The following is a 20,769-nucleotide window of genomic DNA, read 5'->3' as shown; positions in this document are numbered from 1 at the left end:
TCGCCCACTGCCTTACCGAATATGACCTTTGTTACTTTCTAGATTTATAAACGCCAAAAAAAAAAATAATAATAAGGAGTTAGGAAAGGACTAATTGAAGCTGGAATTCTCCACTTGGGATCATCGGTGACATGTTTTTCTATGCCAATCCAATGCCACCTATAATATTGCGCCAAGCGTCCTGTTATTATTTACACTTTAATTTTCTAATAATTCAACTTGGTTTGGTTTAACACAAGTGTAAATAATAACAGGACATTTGGCACAATATGATAGGTGGCATTGGATTGCCATAGAAAAAATGTCATCGAGGATCCCAAGCGGGAATTCTCCTGCCCTAGATTCCGGAAAAATGTGCTTGGCCAACCATTACTGGTACCCTTTTCTAATTTATTAGTCCGATTTTTGTCCTCTTCATGTTTCACTTGGAGCAAGGTTGTTAACTGGGGTGACAACTAATTGCTCATATAGTCTGTCACAATTTTTCCATAGAGGGTTTGAGACTGTTTTGGCGGGTTGCATTTCCATTCCCGTCTTCATCTCTGTCTGTCATAATTTCCATTGCCATCTCCATGTCTGTCTGCTCTATCCTGCTTGCCAACTTCTGCTTAAATTGAAGGAATATACATAATCTAGAAGACATCATGACTCACGAGTTCACATTGTACATTTCTGATACGAATTAGCTGGGATAACAACTACAATTTTACATCTAGTTAGTCCCTTTTCATGCTAAAGATATCGAATGCTTCTCCCCTATTTAACGTGGGCAGGCCGAAGTTAGGCAATTTAACTAGTCAGACAGAAGTACAGAAAGAATTTTCTTATGCTTGATTATTATGAAATCAAAACTGCGTTTATGTAATACTACCATTTTGCGTGGCATTTCGTTTTATGATTCTTTGAATATGTGTATACAATACAAAAATGTCTTACCTACTGGTATATGTGTTGGACAATAACTTAGGCTGTCCCTCCAGTCCTTTACCATCATCTCTTAAACTACTGAATTGCTTTGCGTTCGACTGCACTTGATACTGTATCATGTCATTGTATTGCACCTTATTTTGCTTCTGCTTTTGCTCAAGTCTTTTATTCTTATATTAAGGGTTGACTAGCAGATTGGTTGATCTTTCCCTGTCCATGCAATACTTGTGAAGGCCCTTTTCATGCTGAATACAGCTGAAGTAATGAGATAATTCACACCTTATCTTCTTGGTCACTAGCTTGAACCCATAACATGTTGTCCTTGCTGTGCTACCTTCTTCAAATCCTAAGGAGATGAGCTATCATCATCGGAGCTTCTATCTTGTCTTGCATTGTATCTGCTAAGGACTGGCAATGATGCAGTTGCAGGCATTCTGAATGATCTGCCTGTACCCATAACTATTGATCTATCCTGCAGTCTCCCAACTTCTTTGCATACGTTATCCAGAATAGAGAGAAAATCTCTTACAATCACAAAGATCCTGAAAGGATGGGCCTCTTCTTTCGCTGCATTGCCGTGAAAGTATTCTGTAACCTCCTTTACTAAGGACAAGGCCGTCTGTTCTTCATCCTTAATGAGCAGAATTTCCCCTTCTGCCTCTTCTAGAAACTTCTTCATTGATTCAAAAAATTTACTTTGCATGCTTGGTTTCTCATATTGTAAAACTAATCTAACTTTCTCAAGTCCAATTTCTAGCTTGGAGACATAACTGCTGAGAACATCTGAGTCCATTGCTGCTGCCTTTTTTACATTCCCAAGTTCCTTGCCAAGTCCCGCAACAACCTGCAGACCTTGCTTCTCGAAATCATCCTCTTTGACTTTCAGATTTGTTTTATGTGCAATATTTTCATTTGTTGGCTCAGAACCTGCACCTTCTGATCTAATAATTTCTTGGACCACAAAGTGAAGCAATGTTGTCTTCCCGTCTGTTCCTTTTATGTCCACTAATTTCAGCAGAGTATCAAGTTTGAAGGCCCTGGCATCACCACGATTAGTTCCTACATTCATGCGATTTCCTGTCCTGAGGACAGCTTCAAGGAGTTTGAGGAATAGCCTGCTGTTCTTCAGTTCTTGACTTGCCTCCTGATAAATAATATGCATTATTCCACAAGTCGAAAAATTCTTAAAATGATATTATAACTATAACACTTGATAAACTAGCATTAGCAGTGGAAGTTGAATGCATTTTACATGATTGTTAGGAATAAAACGTCTAGTCTTGTCACCGCAGAAACCAACTCTAGTTGATTTGCAAATTGTACCTCTAGTGTTTGAAAGGATTTTCTCAAGTAGTTTACTTCCGCATCAAAGTTTGCACGATATAGCATGGCTTCCACTCTTTTGAAGGCAAATGGTACATCAAGAATTGCCTTGAGGAACCGCTCTGCTGACCCTAGTCTAGAGGATTCACCATCGTAGTTCTTGAGTTTTATTTCTTCCTCTTTGGTTGGAGCCATCTTGACCAAAGTCTCCAGAAGTTCAGGACCCAATCCTTCTGGATTTCCTGTTGCAACAAATACACACACCATATGACAAGGTAATGGAAAAACATGGGGCTTTCCCAAAAAGTAGTTTCATGAATTAGGAACCATAATAAACCAAGTACAAAAATCTTGAATTGGGCATTTGGTTTTATACCTCCTGATTTCATTGCTAGGTATACTACGCCAGCATGAAACAGTGAAACTGTTGTGGGTTGCAGAGAGGAAGAAAATGGATAGAGCTGCTTCCACTCCCCAGCCCACACTCAGTTCTTTCAATTATTAGTATTTGATGGTGCATGTCATCAGCGTCACTCTTATGTCATTAGTTGTCCATTATTGTAACTAAGAAGGGAACCATTGTGCAGGTGGTGGTTCAGCAAATGGAGAAAAATGTTTAGTTCGTGTGTTTGTTTTCTCTGCATGTGTGTCGCATCCTGCTCTTCCCTCTCCCCATTTACTATTCGAAATAGGAATGCCCAAATGTCTGACAAGTTGTAGGTGAAGTTGCCACTAATCAAGCACATTGTTGTTTTAGTTGGCACATCCTTGATGAAGTATTTTGTTATTTGGATTTAATTGTGCTAAAAAGTTTTAAATTAACAACTTACCAGATACTGGGGAGATAAGTGTAAAATGTGAAATTTGAAGTAGATTGGTACCATAAAGTATTACATTTGAGGCATAAGAAGATGACTGGGAGAAGGGCTGTCTGATGACAACTAGTACTATTTAGGAGGATATGAAATATCTTATGGCGGAGTAGTAAACCAAAGGAGGGGGTAGTTTCTATCAAGTAAAAATAAGTAATTTCTATGAAGTGCATTTTAATCCCTTCTTTTTGCAAATTACAATTGCCGACAATTTTTCTGTTTTTAAATTTTAGACTAGTAGAAGTAGTAATCAGGTCGCGTGGCTAATGATTTATTAGATATAGAAATGATAAATTAAATGAACTTCTTTCACATTCCTATGTTCTCCCAAAACTTTTGAGGATTCCCATTTGTTTCTAAGATACATACCATCTATAAGTGCTTCAGAAACCTCCTCCCTTGTCACATTCAGTGCTCTCAACAGTATCGCTATATTCTGTGATTTCTTTGGATCCAGTACTCTATTCTCCTGTTCAACTGGAGGGAGGACCGACTTCCTAGTGGCTTCTTTTGGAACTGAAGCAGCAGAATTACATCCAAAAAGAGACTCCATCATGTCCTCATTCAGTCTGCAAAGATAGAAAAATAAGTTTTTCTTGTCAGATAATAGTACTTAACTAGTAGTACCCCTGTGTTCTGGATGCATCCACTTAACTGGAAGGAGCTAGATTTTAGTTGGTCCCACACTGTGGCTCGGTCTGAGGTTGCTCGCACTTTGTCCCAGTGCAAAGGTTTCAACTTGGGTCTCAGTCCATCCATGTCATCACCATCATGCCTCTCTGAAGAATTTGTACCATCATTAAATTCTTCTTCAGGTCCTAGTTTCTCAACTTCAGTTGTTTTTGGACTGGGACTCCCAGATTTTCGCAGTTTTGGTTGTCTGGGAGCCACTGGAGGTGTGTGCATTGCTGGAGCAGCACTTTTTCGTGGTGTTGGAAGTAGCAGAGGAGGAGGAGGAGGAGGAGGAGGAGGAGGAGGTGGTGGTGGTGGTAATGGGGCTTTGGATGTATCCTGGCCTTGGCTGCTTATTAGTTGGAGCCGGGCCATGTCTGGTGGTGGAGGTGGGGCTGAAAATTTTGGGCGTTTAGGAGCGTATGGAATTGCTGGTTTGCTGAGCTCAAGCTGAGATTGCGGAGGTGGCTGTTCTAGGTTAGTTCGTGGTGGCGGCGGAGGAGGAGCTGGAGGCTGCTTGATTGAAGGTATGATGGCATGCCTACTAACATCAGGTGATGAAGCAAGAAGACGAGATTTTGGTGATGTTCTCTTGGAATGAGGAACAGAGCTACTGACATGAGTTTCAGCCCTGGACTGAGTCACCAGGCTAGTGTTATTGCTTCGTTGACTCTGACGGGAACCGGGAGTATAAGACCCTTCCTCGTTGCTCACGGACGAGCCCTGTGGAGTGTAAAAAGCGGTGTCATGACTCTCCTCATCAGATGATGTCATGGGTGGTGGTGAATTTATGGCCGGAGGAGGCGGAGGTTTGGTTAACGGTGGCAAAGGTTGAAGGTCTGGGCTTGGCCTATAGCGATCGGATCTTTTGACTGAACTCAATTTTCTATAAGGTGAGCCATTTGGAGCGTTGGCTTCGCTCACTGATGTTTGCGCTGAGGGCTCGACCGTCCCAATGTACAGGAAAGTAGATGGGGGCAATCGTGACTCCTCGCTGATCCTCTGTGAATTCCCCCCAACCAGCTTCTGAGAATCATCAGGGTGTTTCGCCCTGTGCCTGTAGAGGTAGAATGCCAATGCTGACAACATCCCCAGCGTGACAATCCCAACTGAGATAGCAATTGCAACTTTCTTAGTGGGCTTGGACAACTGTGCCGGAGTGGCAACCGGATTAGGCACCGCCGTCGCATTTGCCGGTGCTTGCGGGGATGGTTGAGCCTGATCTGGTGTTGGGCCAGCGGGTACTTCAGGGAAAAAGGGCTGGTCTGGATTAGGAAACTCAGGGTTGGCTGGTGTGGGCGGTGGAGGCGAAGGCGGTGGTGGGACTGACTCCGGCGGGGGTGCTGCAGTCACTGGGTACAGGGGTTGGTGTAGAATTCTCCTCAGCTTTTCGCGTGCAATCAAATCTTGAGACACATGGCCTGCAGCGGATGCTTTGGGGGACTGGGTTGTGAAAGATGCAACCAGTGTTAGAGTCAAAAAGATGCTGATACGTCGAGCATTCATTATGATCCTATCTCTGGTTTCTTTAGTCTTCGCCAATTCATCTCTGATTTTGTTTATCAGCTCCCGGTGGTCACCAAGCTGGAGAGAGAAGTAGCGAGTCTGTAAAGAGAAGCTTCTCTTTGGCTGCAAGATCTGATGCTTGCTGTTAATGGTTTGATGTCAGCAGCAGCCGCTGTTTCCTTCTTTTTCCAACTGTGTACTAAAATTTCTTTATGTGCTAATAAAACTTGGAAATCAAACATTCCGTAAGTTTGCAGTGGAAAAAAAGAAATAAAAAACCCAAGAGGGAGATGAGTTTTCTTGGGGAACAGAATGCCACGTGGCGAAGAACAACTGACTTTATCAGTACTTTTGAGATTGAAGGACTATGATGGCCATGTCGTGTTGGGGCTGGAAAGACCACGTTCAAGCCCTTTTTTGTCCGAAGCATAATTTATAGTACTACTACCTATTTTGTGGAGCTGAAAAGAGAATGTCCAAACTAGAGGATTTAGTCCTCCTTCTCCTCCTCCTCCTCCTCCTTGTTAAAAACGGTAATTGCACGTTGGCATCGTTTTCTTTTATTTTCTTTTTTTTTTTAAAATAATAATTATTGTATAATTTAATTTATCCTATGTTAAGAGGGAAGGGGCGGACCTAAAAAAATAATCCGAAAGGAACTAAACTACTATCGAACCAAACGAATGCACTACGCATCTGCTTGAATTTTTTTGAATTCAAGTCACTTTAAACGTGGTATTTGATGGGAGGTAAGGTTACACCAAATTTTAATGCCTGGGTGGCACCGTTTTCTTGTCTCCATGTTTGACGTTTGCCTCGCACCCCCCCCCCCCCCACCAAGCTTTAATGGCTGGGGGGTAGCACCGTTTTCTTTTCTTCATGTTTGCCGTTATAGTCGTACGTACGCCCATCCGTCCCAAACTCTACCCTACCCACCTTTTTCTTATGTCCGTTTCATACAAGCTGTAATCTCACTACCGTGATCATCCACGTGTCATTTCCATAAATTTCATGGTACTCGTGACGGCTGGGATTCTACGCGGGTAGTTTACGTCAAATAGGGCAACAAACCTCTGTACTGATGATTAAGGCATGCACGTAATAAATTATTACTCCCACCATTAATTATCATGGCTGGCTGTAAGATCCAAGGAAATGAGATTTGATGTGCGTTTTATTGCAGGATTAGCGTTTTTTTCTCCTCATCTTTCCAAAATGTGACTCTGCCAGCAGTCACGTCTGCCTCCACTGACGAATCTAGATTTCTAGCGGGGATCGGCGAAACGGCCCAAAGCACTAGTCCAGCGGCATATGCTTTTTTTTTTTGTTTTTGTTTTTGTTTTTGGCTTCCTGCTTTTCCTTTACACATCTTTTTCACTTTTTCTTGGATATATATATATATTGGTGTTTTTATTGTTTGGACAGTCCCGGTACTATCGTTTTCATCATAACAGGCCCAAATTGCTTTCTGGCCTTTCTACCAAAAAAAAAAAAAAAAAATTTTTTTTCTTCAGCCCACTCTTTGGTTGGGACCAATTCGTTCTAAGAAATAAAATACCAATTGAAGTATTGAATGGGCATAAAATGGCCGCATGGAGAGAATTATAAAATAAACGCATTCATGATAATTACGCCGGTTATTTCTCATCATGGTCACTTCAACAAAAAGCTTTTTAGTCTCGCATAGTTGTTTCATTGGACTGTGTATTTGTCTCTGGAGTCGAATGATTAATTTCTCCACCAGAAAGGAATATGATCTAGAGTGTTTCTGACGACAGACTTCTTGCCTACACAAATTATTTCTACGCCACCAGTGCAAAAAAATCTTGAACATTTTATTTTTTTTTTTAATATAAGAACCAAGCCTAATGAGTAGAGAAGTTCGTTGATAAAAAATTGTCGGTGTTGAGAAGCTGATTTTTTTATTTCTATGCAAGGCCTAGGATCTTAGCTCTAAACTCTAAAAGCCCACCGCGACTGACTTTGTGCCATGAATCAATGATGTGACCATTATTGGAGAACAGATTTAGATTGACAGAATAGCTAATTCACTTGACATGACGGTCGACGGAGATAGCATCCAGGAGAAAAAGAGCGTGGTGATTATTAAACTATGGGATAATTTTATAAGCCTCCCTGAGATTTCTAGCAATTTCAAAGAGCTCCCTTGAATTTTTAAAAATTCCACCTATTCTCGCTAATTTAACGCTTTTGGTGATCAAACTTTAAGGCCCCATTTGGCAATTGAGTTTTTTGGGTGTTTGTCAAAAAATTTACTGTAACTTACGATAGAAGTTTTTGAAAAAATTTGTGAAGTGTGTAAATTTTTGAATATTTTGAAATTTATAGTTTAAAAACTATGAGAATTTTTTTGTTGTTACCGTAGCTAAAGTTTTTAAAAAACTTGTAGCAGATAAACTTGACAAAAAACTCAAGTGCCAAACAGGACCTAAATTTGATCAAAATTTTAAATGAATGCGCTAAAAGATCCACAGCTTATAAGGTTTGAATTACTTTCCAAAGCAGCCGTAACATATCTAACACAAATATAAGGAAAGAATTTGAATTTTTTTAATACCATGTTTATTGTTGATAAGCAATTATGACAAAAAGTTCTATTACTATGATGGGTTATTTTAATGGTGACTTAGTGGATATCTATATACATATATATATTTTTTAAATTTAAAAAAGAAAGGATTGTTATAATTCTTTTAGAATTTGTGGACTTTTAGATTGGTAAAACTATCATAGTTTGGTAGTAGTCTTTTGAGTAATTTCTTTTTGAACCAGTGTTTCTTTTGATACCAATAAAGAAAAAAGATCGACAAATAAAAATTAGATCACATTCAAAGTCATCAAAAAAACAGAAAAAAAGTCGCTAGTTCAACATTTAGTGGTCAGAATTTATATTTTATCTATTCATACCCAACAAGGTAAGTTTTATTAAGATGTTAAAACTAGTAGCATTATCATTTTAGGTGGATAAGAAAGATGAGTATAATTTTTAAAACTTCAAGGAGCTCAGCAGAAATTTCTGAAATTATTACTTTAGACTTTTCTTACGTCAATTTTCTTAAGTTAGAGCCCTTTTTCTTCTTTTATCTCATACCGTTGCGACATTAAGGCCTTGTTTAACGATGAAAGAACCTTAAATGAAGTTCCCAGAGCTTAAGATCCAGTCTCTGGATGTCCCACAACGCTGTTAGTAACACAAAAGGTATATCAGACACGATACTGTATTTTTACTGATGTTCTTTGCTTCAGGGGCAACGAGAGACAAGTGGAACGTTGCGGAAAAGGAGAAAACCAGTGTGCTTTTACTTTATGAATGAATGCCTTTGTGGGCAACTTTCACCCTCGATCTAATTATGTGAGAAATGTTCTTTCTGTACTCCCACCATCGATTTATCTTAACCTGCAGCCTGTAGGGTTCGTTGTGCTCTTGTATCTTAAATGCTTGAAGCACTCCAATAGAGGGTTGAAGATGCAGCAGCCTGCATGTTAATTTGTCCCCTACACCGCCAAAGCTAGCGATATGCAATTGAAATAAAACTAGGATTTTGTATTACGAGGTCAAGGAGGCACTTGACAACAGTGGTGTAGGAGAAGTTAGTAATTGAAAAAATTCCTGTATTGCTCTCTTATTTCCTTTTTTGAAGTTTTTATAATTTATTTGTCACCGCCATTCTTCTTCTACTTTATTTGGAGATCTTAACAAATACTACCACTTACTACTTTTTGAGGCACTAATATGCTCCGTGTTTTTCCTGCTTAAAGTTTAATGAGCTTGTTAAGGATAGCATACTGGAATAGTGATGAAAATTCCATTATCGTCCTGCACGTCAAGCATCTACTTTGCTTCAGCAGCGTACATAATCATCAACGGCGGCAGGCAGATGCAAAATAGCTGCTCGTGCTCGATTACCTTTTCTGTTCGATCTACTAAGAATCGGCTGGCTTTGAGCATAGGACTCTACTTGCCTTCGTCATCCTCCGTAACAAATATTAGGCACTGTCTGGTAACCACATTCAATGTTTAAAGTTAATAAATTCAGATTTTAAAATGTTTAGATGTATTTGATAATAAAATGATTGATAACAAAAAAATCCCCTGTAATTTCAAAACCTACAAAATGACACCTCATATTTTGAACTAAATTGTAAACTAACAGAATTCGTTAAACTTAATGGAATATGGTAAATTTAACGAAATTCGGTAAATTTAACGGAATCCGGTAAGTTTAACGGCAAAAAACCGTCATTTTCGTTTAACGAATTCTGTTAATTTACAATTTTGTTCAAAACATGAAATGTCATTTTTTATGTTTTGAAACCACGGGGGGCTTTTCCTGTGTATTAGGTATATCACAGGAGGCTTTTTTATTTTAATCCTAATAAAAAATTAAACATCTGATTTAATTAGGTGATACTGAATTTTTTTGGGTAAAACTTATTTCAAAAAATAAGTGATAAGTTACTTTTTGTTTCAGAGACCATTCGAAACGTAACAACATAGCCATGGAATGAATTTATTTCTGGCCCTACAGAAATTAAAGAGTGAAAAGTTTATGTGCTCTGGAATCTGGATGCAGCAAAAGATGAGATTCAAAAAAAAGGGTAAAAGCGAGGTTACTGCTAGGATGTGTTCTGTCCTGGAGTGGACAATACGAAACCTTTGAATTCCCTTTGTACAAATTAGAATAATTCCAGGGAAAAAAAAAAGGGCAGTTCCAACTCGCACGACAAACACGCCTTTGGCATTGCTTCTTCTGACAGTTCAATCAGTATCGTCCCAGGACTCGTTGCCGCATTTTGTGCAAGTATACGGATCCACAGTTGTTGAAGTGTGGTTTTTTCCGTCCGAGCTTGAATTGGATCTTGATCGATGATTTAAGATCCCAATAAAATTTTAAATCAACTGCTCTGCTAGTACAAGTGCAGCTGCGAAAGGATCCGAATCTGAAAAATACCACCAGGAAGCTCTCCGTAGGCCGTTTCTTTTTTTCTTTTTTACAAAAAAAAAAAAAAAAAAAAAGGGGTCCAGGATGTTGAGAGATGTCACCTGCACTTGCAGGTTGGCACAGACGTCGGAACATCATTTGGGCCCACGAGAGGTTAGCTGTCAACTGGCTCAGTAGTCCCATCTTTACTGATGCCCTTTCCGAGGACCCAATTCTTCTATGCACAGTTTGGGCCCAAACGGTTTATCCATTTGAGCATCCAAGAGCCGGGGGGGAAATGGTTGGACCTTTCTAACCCCTTTGTTCATCGTGGCCTCGTGATCATTTGATGCTCCCCGCTGGCTCGCAAGTCGCAGCTACCAAGGACAGACAACAGCTGGATTCAGAGACTAAAATCGCTCTGGAAAGAAAAGCTAAAATGGTCTGTAAATATCAAGGACTGTGCAGAAATTAAATCCTTAATGTAATAATTGGACCAAATGTTATGTTAGCAATCAATTGTCTCGACTTGGTGGAGTCAAATAATCAAGAATGAATCCATTGGCTTGATGCTACGCTGCCTGGATTAGAACCGTATGAAAAGGTATGCACTTCCCACGCCCAATGCATGTGGTCTTGTTCCACGCGTCCCAGTATTCCACACCACGACTCGCCTTTTGCCACCTCCGACGCTACTTATAATCTTCCGCTGCTCCTCGTACCGATTCTCTCTTCAATCTTCAATCGAGAGAATACTGCGGTTGAAAATTTTGGTTAAGTCCGATTCCACTTCCGAGGGACACTCTCATTTTAAGTTCCACACTCCAGTGCTTTTATGCAGGTAACTGCTCCGGTCACGCTTTTAAGAATTAGGACCACATTAAAATTAGCTATTAATAAATCTCATTGTGGTCATGATAATATTATATTATTATTGTACTTCGATCTTTGTAGGCCAAAAATCTTACCTTCGTACACGAGGTCGAGAAACAACTTTGAGCCTGAGAAAGCAGGCTTCCTACTTCTTGGTCTTCCAGGAGCTGGAGTCGCTTCTTTGCTTGCACATTCTACTCTCTTTTGCTGAGAGATGATCAAAATGCCGAGGCTTTTCTACTTGTTCTTCATCTCTTTTGCTCTATATGGTAAGCACCAGTCATCTTCCATCCAAGAAGTACATCACATAAATGTGCCGAATGTCTCGATATTGAAGATGTAAAAAAAAATTTATTTTCGTCGCAGCATCAGGTCAAGAATCATCAGTTGAGCTATTAAAGCTCTATGACCGCTCAATCCCGGTGAGTCGAGAGGCTTTGTCTCGGACAGCTGCTGTGGTGCCAAACGAGCAACTCAAAGAGGTTTCCAGCAGCATTCTCATGGCTGAAAGTTGGACCAGGGCACATGTTCTGGCTCACTACCCTGGCATTAACATTACCACCATTGTTGTTGGCCACACTCTCCTCTGCGGGAAAGGCCAAGAGGAATACTTAACTTTGATTTTGCCATCATTAAAGAACATCCACTACACTCTCACCAGGTGGGGTTTGCATCAAGAAATCAAAGTCTCTGCTTCTTTCTCTTCCAGCTGTATGCACCCAAATGCGGGAACATTCAGGTCTGACATAGCAGAAACACATATTAAACCCCTGCTAAGCTTCTTGCAACACATCAACTCACCTTATTTAGTGAACCCACCGTCACACTTTCCCACATTGTCAGATAATGCCAACATTTTGCTCGACTCCCACTTAGAGGCCATGGAAAATCTTGGCTTTTTCAACCTAAAGAAAGTCCATGTTATAGTCAAGGAGGCAAAAGAACCAAAGCCCACAGGCAGAAAGCTTACCTTCATTCTTGATAACACAGAGACTATAGAACCATTCCCAGCAAGACCAACCCCATTAGCCCCAGCCGTTGCCCCTGTGGGTTCCTGTGCCCCATCACATGCTGCCGAAAGCCCACTTCCTCCATGGCCTGGAAAGGTTTCGCCTACACCATCGTCCTTCCCCGTTTCTCCTGAACTTCCTCCAGTGATTAATCCTGCCAACCCTCCTTATGGTCTTCATTTACCTCCCTGTAATCCATCTGGTGGTGGAGGTAGTGGTGCAGTGGCTGCACCAGTGGCAAGTGTGAGGAGGGGGCTTTGGTGTGTGGCAAAACCGAGTGTGCCCCCAGAGACATTGCAAGATGCTCTAGACTATGCTTGTGGTGAAGGAGGTGCTGATTGTGAAGCCATTAGGCCTCGTGGGAGTTGTTATTATCCTAATACCGTTACGGCTCACGCTTCTTATGCTTTCAATAGTTACTGGCAGAAAACCAAGAAGAATGGTGGGACTTGTGGATTTGGAGGAACAGCTATGCTTATCGACTCTGACCCGAGTAAGGATCTTCCCCTTGTATCTGATAATCTAAGAGTACAAATCTTTTATTGAACTTGTTAAGGTTAAATGCATTTCTTTGCAAGACGCATATAATACTCAGTTTAAAACTCCTCACAACACAATATTTAGTACCACTTTCTTTGCGCCATGCTTTGTAATCTTTCTCAAGTATTCACGAATTGCTAGATCTTTATTTTACCAAAAAAAAAAAAAAGTATTCATGAATTGCAATTGATACTCGAGTGCACATTGCAGGCTATCGCCATTGCCGATTCATTCTTGCCCAGTGAGATCGGTAGAAGTTGGGGAAGCACACTGCTTGGGTTCAGTGAGTTTTGTTCCATGTAGATTTCGGATCAAGGTAATCGTTATGTTGTAGTCTTTTTCTAGTACTGAAAAATGTGGGTTGTGGAAATTTTGCTTACCTCTTTCTTGTCATGTGGGGGCACCCAAGGCGAAAGCAAGGCTCTTTATCACCTTTTATGTAGGCTTGATTGTATGCTAGCCTTGTAGTAATTAAGAAATATACCTTGCTTTACCGCCTTTGTGACTGTATTCCGTTAAGAATCCTAAATGCCCTATTTCTAATCTGAGTTATACACGAAATTCACTTATGTGCATATTTGGAAGAAAAATCAAATTATATCCAAATGAACTATCAATTGGTCTTGGTGCTGGAATTTGAGCCTTCAAACCCCAGTTGCGGGGATCTCTCGGTCTCCGGTTTCTTGGCGGAAAAAAGAAACAAAACTACGTACAAGTCAAGCTAAATTAGGTGCTCCGGGCATTTTTTTTTTTATAACAAAACATATTTCAATAACGAATTGCTGAAAATCGTCCAGCACGATTGATATATATCGTTACCCTAATGGCAAAGAAAACATGCACTAAAATTTTAAATTTGTAATTTAACAGATACAAAAGATCTGAGAAATTAAGAACAGATCTAAAAAGTATCATCAATTTTAAAATCATCTCCTCGTAGAATAAATTTCTGCAACATACTCTGTGCATGTTGCAATCGTCAAATCTACTAATCAACAGTTGTAAAATCCAACAAAGCTTATAATATATGCTGACATAGATCCAAATCTGAAATAAATTCAGATTTGACAATCAAATTTGAAGTAAATTCAAATTTAAACAACGAAATAAGGAAAAATAACACAAAATCTCACTAGAAACTCCTAGGAGAACAAAAATTTTCACTAGGAACGCAATCTGCTCTTTCAGTCTTGTGTGTTACAATTTGCAATTTACAGGAAAGTTATCAACTTCAATCTACGATATTTCATCATAGAAACTTCATTCTAGGACCTTTCATGGCAGGAGGATCAGAGATCATTTGAACAGTTTAACTGACTTGTGGGAAGAAGAACCACTGCGGTATTGAGAATTTTGCCGCCAGATTAATATATCATCGCCGCGCATGCAAGCAGCAAAGACTCGTATATTATAGCTTCAGATCAGCCAACTTTGTCGAACATGCACATCATCCTCAACACTTGTTTCCATTTTGTATCCAATAAACAGATACCATAAATTGAACTTTGACAGTCACGGAAGCATTTGAAAAAAAAAAACCCCGGAAGCATCAATATAGTTGAGTTACAAAGAAGCTCGAATTAAGATGGCGAGGTGAATTGCATATTAATTCAAGATAATCAATGTACTACATTTACAGACACGTTTAGCTAACCAATCAGAGAGTTGAAATCTAAATTCCTGTTTGCCAGCGGTCACACTCATTGATGCTTTTTGGCAAGGCCATTCTCCTTGTCACTCTGCACAAAATTTCCCTCTGCGTTCTGCAAAATGGAAGAATCAAATACAGATTCTTGACACTAAAACAAAAAATTGATACTGAGAATGACACGCCATTCGGACAAGTCATAGAAGTGCAGTCATACTCCATATAAGATCAGTATTTTACAGGAGCCATATAGTTGCATCACTTCTGATGAAAAATTTTTAGTACAAGTATCTGAGGGCGGCTGAAACATACCTTATGACTCGGACCTTGAGCCGACCACAATTCGTAGAATTTGCGCATTAGCACTTGTTCCTCCACCTATAAACCAAAAATATGGAAAATGCAATCCAAACACGACCTTATACTTCCTAAAAACCACCGGTGACAAGTGCTGTCAAATTAGCTTCATTGGGGCATTACTACAAGCGGTTGACGTTCGAAGCACAATTTTTCAGTCCATGAACCAGCAAAAGTGAGCACCATCATTCAAGTCTAAGACACATTACACACATACTAAAATCACGGCAACGAAATTCTGAGAGAAAAGAATTGCTGGGAGCTAGGCATAAATGAAGAAAAATTTGAGAGAGGAACGAGAGCTGCGTATTGCCATTCGTAGCACACGGGACGGGACACCATGTTGCTCTCATGCAGATTTCTGACGGTAATGAAGGATTGGAAACATTATTATTATTATTTTCTTAGGCTCAGAATGGGGTAGGCCCAAGCAGCCAATCTAATGAAAGTTCTGGGCTCTCTTGTACTGCCTAGTTTTATTTTGGCCCAGCGTGACTCTCTACTTAGCTTTATGCCTGCGGCTCCTGGAATGGGTCCTGACGATATGTTAAGACCCACTGCCAAAACAAATACGTCCAAAGTCAACATTAGCGAATTGACTGTGAGGTGAGGTTAATAGTTCAATTTGCAAATCTTGTTCTCATTTTCACGGCCTAGAGTAGAGTTTCTTGTCACAAATATGTTTTTCATGCTTCATAAACTTTTGTTTTGTTTTTTGGTTTTCTGGCCCAATGAGGATGATGATAAGCAGATAATGCAAGCTAATTCAATGCCGCCAAATGGAAGCCGGGGGTTCCTTTCAATTTTTCTTTACATTTTCTTTCCCTTCATAATTTTTTTTTTGGGAGGGGGATGGGGAAAGTGTGTTTTGGCAAATTGGAGCTAGGAAAAGATCATTAAATCTGCTGCGGCGGCGGCGGCGGCGGCGGCCTCGCTGGATGTTTCATCATCATTGGCATAAAATGATGGTGAGTGAAAGTGGTCCTTCAAATTCACTCTTTGCATTTTAATACTACTCCCCAGTATAGTAGTAAAGTATACAATACAAACATGCATCAAATTATTCTGCAAAATCTCTACCTCTGGTTACCAAATAATGAGGATAATAAAGGAAGAAGCTCTGTTTGCATCAATCGTAATTCAGTCCTAAAGCATTGACATCTAACTTCACCGCTCTATTTCAATTCATGCCTTCCCAACCGACGAGTTGTTTTTTTTTTAACTAACATCATAACGTTGTTGATAAGTGAACTAAAAACATGCACTTCTCAAAAAGGAAAACATGATGCTGTGTAGCAATCTGCTAAAGTTTACAGGCAAGAGCAAAAGGGTATGAGAAATAAGATTGATTTCTTCAGTTTTACCAACTGGGAAAGCGTAATTGTTGCTACCTGCACCGGATGGGATATAATCACATGAACCAAGAATATACTCCAAACAAGGACATATCCAAATCTGATGCTGAGTAGGACCTCCTTGTTGCCTCTGATCTATGAGAATATAATCTAATCCGGACGGATATTGGAGTCATTCATTCATTCATCTCGCCTTTCAACAAATTCTTTGTCTGCTTTCTGTTTCTTATTCCTATTGGCCGACAACTTCTTTAAGCAATTCTACCACCAAAAGGGGGGGAAATTAAAAATAAAATAAAAATATTGAAGAAGAAGAAGAAGAAAGAAAGGCTAACTTCTCCAAATTCCAAAGAAAAGAAAAAAGGGGTTCACCGCCTAATTCTTTTAAAGAAACCCCCAATAAAAGCATTTCTACAATTTCCCCCAAACTAAGCAACTTCTCACTGAATTTGGTCTCCCTGTCCTACCAAAAGGTCTTTTGGATTTCAATGAAACGTTCGAACGTGTCTGTAACTTTATTAAAGATTCTCTCTCTCTCTCTCTCTCTCTCTCTTTTTTTTTTTTTCCGCTTGCATTGATCATGATATTATCTTAAGGAAAATAATTTTTTTTAAAAAAAAAAAAGAAGCATGACACATTCTGGTTAGCACAAAGGAAATGCAGAACAATTATTACTTTTGGAATTTAAATACTAGACTAAGGTATCACTTTAAAAGCAAGCTAACACCTCTGAAGTGAGTCATTAGACTCATTACTGTGACTGGAAAGGTGAAGGCGGCTGATACTTTTGCAAATGAATGCGCAAACCAGAATCGATCACGCCATTGGGGGGGGGGGGGGGGGGGGGGTCAAGACCTCAGAAACAAATCCAAATCATCAAGAAGGTCAATGATTATTGACTAGTAGTAGTAGTAGTAGTAGTATGTGCTTTTTTCCTGGACTGAAATATGATAGTAGTAGATTTTATAGGATGCATGTGAAATCAATCTTATTCAATCTCATTGGTTCTTTAGGAGGAACTCAGACTAGAATGATTATTCATTGGCCCCCTGCTGCATTAGATTTAGCCATCGCAATTGTGTATAACATGAGAATCTGTGTCCATGTGATCCACTTAATTCTACTAGTATACTACTAACAAGAATCAGCATCTTTTTCTGTCAAAACTTTTCGGTCTCAGTAGTTTCTTTCTGGGGCGGGTCGACTGTGCCGTGCCGTCTTTATTCAACTTGACAGTTGAGAGGAAAATTTTATATATATAATACTAATCTTTTCCTAACCGCAACTAACCTTAAATCAGCTGTCTTTGAAAGTTAATATGAAATCAAAAGTATTGTATCAGGAGTCGCTCTGAATAGCTGAGCTAGTAAGATTTCAAGAGCAAGTGCATGCCCCTAAGGCTGCAAACGGCCAGTAAACGAGCACGAATCCGAACTCAACTCGAGTTCGATCAACATCGAATTCGAGTCGATATTGAGCTAACCAAGTTAAACTCGAGTTTAAAAATATTAAACATGTTAACTCACGAATCGGCTCGAACTAAATTATATATATATATACACATATTTTTTTTATTTTTTATTTTAATAATAAAATTATATATATATCACTAATATTTTATTACTTATTAAGAAATATTATTATTTTATTTATTATTTTAAAATAAAATAATTATTTTTTTAAGCTCAAGCTAGACTCAAATTTGAGTCGAGTTCGAACTTTATATTTTGAGTTCGTCGAACTCGAACTTCATAAACTTAGGTTGAGACTTGATCCGATTATGTTAAAATTCGACTCAGTTCAGCTCATTTGCTCCCCTACGTGCCCCACCAAGTAACTAAAATAAATAAAAGCCAAGTTTGTTGGGGTGAGTGAAAATTTATGGCAGTGAAGGAAGAATTGGATAATTCTCGAGAAGCTTGTGAATTGCTGGGCCACATGTTACCTTCGAATTGGACTATCTATATATACTTTTCCAGAAACACATTAATGCATTTGGGTAGCTTTTCTTTTTCGTCAAATTAGTAAAATACTATGCATGCATTTGGGTGGCTTTCCTTACTTGTCAAATTAGTAAAATACTATGCACGAATTTATATTTTAAATTACTATAGTATTTTATATATTATAGTATATAAAAGCATACGGCAATTGCTAAAACAATTCAAAGACGTGTATGTTAACATGCTTTAGAAAAAACTTCATGAGCACAAAGTGCACTTTTTAATTTTGATATTTTGAATAAGTTGAAGCCTTTTTTTTTTATTTGTTGTCTGTAAATATCTTATGACAATTTCAATAAAATTAATTAATTGATAACATTTTACATGATAGAGTAATTATAAACCTATTTACCAATTTCCAACAAAAGATATTGTGTTATAGCCATATATCAAATTTTATAATATAATAAATAAATTAAAACTAGTTCGTTTCCCTGTATTTTAGAAAAAAATTTCTTTCTCCAATCTTGCACCCCTAAAATTATTGAGTATATTTAGGTTAGATGTATTGTACTTGAATCTGTATTTTACCTCCAAATTGAAGAGATAAATTTTGAGAAAAATAAAATTTCCCAAAACTTGGAATTTGCTTTTTTTTTTTTTACATTTTTCAAGCATACTTGCTTTTGCATTTGTCAAAATAAAAGCACCATGTTTAGTTATTTTTAGTATAAGTTTGGATTCAATGGTGTCAACGTTTCGAAAGAAAACTTCTTCAGTTGAATCTATATTCAACCTCCGATTTGAAAAGATAATTTTGAAGCAAAAAGAAAAAAAAAAACCATAGCTTGCTAATTGGTTTAACATTTTTAGAATATACTTAACTTTACTTTCCATAACATGGAAGTCATATAAAACTAGAAGTCAATCACAATGGTGGTAAGTATTAGCATATGAAAAATGCAAAAGAAAATTTGATAGTATCTTATAATATCCCTAGTAACCATATGGCGAAATAAAAAAGATTTGGAATATAAAATTGACATAGTAGTGTTGCATACTTATATATGAAGAAAAGAACAAAAATATACAAAACAATCAACAATGCCTAAAACTATTCTTAGTGGGTTGAGTTTCATGCTCTTATTTATATCTACCAAGAGCCAAATTTGGATTAGATATATACAAAAACTAAATACGTATGATTTAGAATCAAACGTTCTACATCTTTTCCTTAAACTATATTGTCACGTATTTGTTATTTTTAGTGGGACTAGTGTTGTTTTTATTATTATTTTTCATCAAAAATAAAAATTTTGCGTTAAATTTTTCACGTTAAAGGCCCATCGCGATATTGTTTTTAATTTAGACTTCATGAAAGGTACAACTCTTGATTTTTTAAAATTCATAACCTTTGACTATTATTTATTTTTTATTTCCTATACAATTTGACTATTTTAGTTAGTATTACTAAGTTGAACGGTAAAATATTATTATTATTTTTTTTAATTTTAAATAGGGAAGGTGATGTTTTTAATTTATTGATCCACTCGTGAATAAATTTCAAGCCAAATTCTCGTATTAGTGGAACCACTTTTTTATTCTTTTAAATTCAAAAGGCATGAAATGATTTTTAAGAATTAAAAAAGACTCAATATTTTATAAAAAGAGAATTGGGAGTTGGACTTGCTAAAAATCCTTTTTGCATTTTATATCTAGGGGTCCGTTTGGATTCTTGTTTTTGGGCCTGTTTTTGAAAAACTGTTTTTCACAATCCAAATGCTACAGTAAATGTGTATTTCAAAAACAACTACAAAAACACCAATATCCAAACAATATATCAAAAACAACTCCAAATACATATTTAATATGTTTATTTCAACTTATATATTTCAATTATGTATAGGATATATATATTATATTAATTTAAATATATTTATTTATACATATTATAAATATTTTACTTTATATAAAATATATTTTATATATTTATATAAATATTATATATTATATAAATTATATATATTATAAATATGTTATTATACATTTATATAAATGTTATATATTATATATATTTAATATATACATAATATATATTATATATATTGAACATTTATATAAATGTACATTTAAACATAATATATATATTTATGTATATTTATAATATACATTTATATTATGTATTATATATAATATAATACATTTATACATTTATATTAATATACATAATATTAATTACACATTTATACATAATATTAATAAATGTATACATTTATATTTATTACATTAATACATTTATACATAGTATTAATATATATTTATAATATATTAATTTATACATTTATATAATATTCATTTATAATTTATACACATTTATAATAATATACATTTATATATTTATAAATATATTTATATTATGTATTATATATAATATAATACACTTATAATACATTTATATATTTATTTATAAATATAATATATAATAAATAAATAAATATAATACACTTATTTATTTATATATAACATATAAATTTATTTATAAATATAATACACTTACTTATTTAGAATAATAAATAAATATATTTATTTATAAATATTTATAATTGTATTATAAATGCATAAATGTATATAAATATAAAAACATAAAAATTATAAATTATAAATTATAATATACATTTATATAATATTCATTTCTAATTTATATATTTATAGTAATATACATTTAAACATTTATAAATATATTTATATTATGTATTATATATAATATAATACATTTATATATAAATATATGAATATATTT

General features: G+C 36.7%; 2 protein-coding genes and 1 long non-coding RNA gene across 3 annotated transcripts; 1 reads left to right on the top strand and 2 right to left on the bottom strand.

The window, feature by feature from the left end:
• Nucleotides 1–808: 808 nt before the first annotated feature.
• Nucleotides 809–5,617, bottom strand: LOC113699943 (formin-like protein 6). Its single transcript, XM_027220293.2, has 4 exons — nt 3,778–5,617; nt 3,492–3,691; nt 2,251–2,492; nt 809–2,071 (listed from the first exon to the last, which is right to left on the bottom strand). Exons 1-4 carry the CDS (start codon nt 5,298–5,300, stop codon nt 1,274–1,276), a joined length of 2,763 nt encoding a protein of 920 aa, XP_027076094.1. The 5' UTR covers nt 5,301–5,617; the 3' UTR covers nt 809–1,273.
• A 5,172-nt stretch (nt 5,618–10,789) lies between these two features.
• LOC113698437 (glucan endo-1,3-beta-glucosidase 1-like) lies at nt 10,790–13,279 on the top strand. Its single transcript, XM_027218261.2, has 4 exons — nt 10,790–11,084; nt 11,198–11,385; nt 11,483–12,619; nt 12,877–13,279. Exons 2-4 carry the CDS (start codon nt 11,331–11,333, stop codon nt 12,909–12,911), a joined length of 1,227 nt encoding a protein of 408 aa, XP_027074062.1. The 5' UTR covers nt 10,790–11,084; nt 11,198–11,330; the 3' UTR covers nt 12,912–13,279.
• A 463-nt stretch (nt 13,280–13,742) lies between these two features.
• On the bottom strand, nt 13,743–16,395 carry LOC113700049 (uncharacterized). Its single transcript, XR_003450515.2, has 2 exons — nt 14,627–16,395; nt 13,743–14,429 (listed from the first exon to the last, which is right to left on the bottom strand). It is a non-coding gene; the product is annotated as an uncharacterized lncRNA (long non-coding RNA).
• Between the last annotated feature and the right edge of the window lie 4,374 nt (nt 16,396–20,769).

Source organism: Coffea arabica, chromosome 7c (assembly GCF_036785885.1).
Source record: "Coffea arabica cultivar ET-39 chromosome 7c, Coffea Arabica ET-39 HiFi, whole genome shotgun sequence".
NCBI classification, from domain to species: Eukaryota; Viridiplantae; Streptophyta; class Magnoliopsida; order Gentianales; family Rubiaceae; genus Coffea; species Coffea arabica.
Note: the sequence above shows the minus strand (reverse complement) of the source record. Positions and strands in the feature narration are given on the sequence as shown.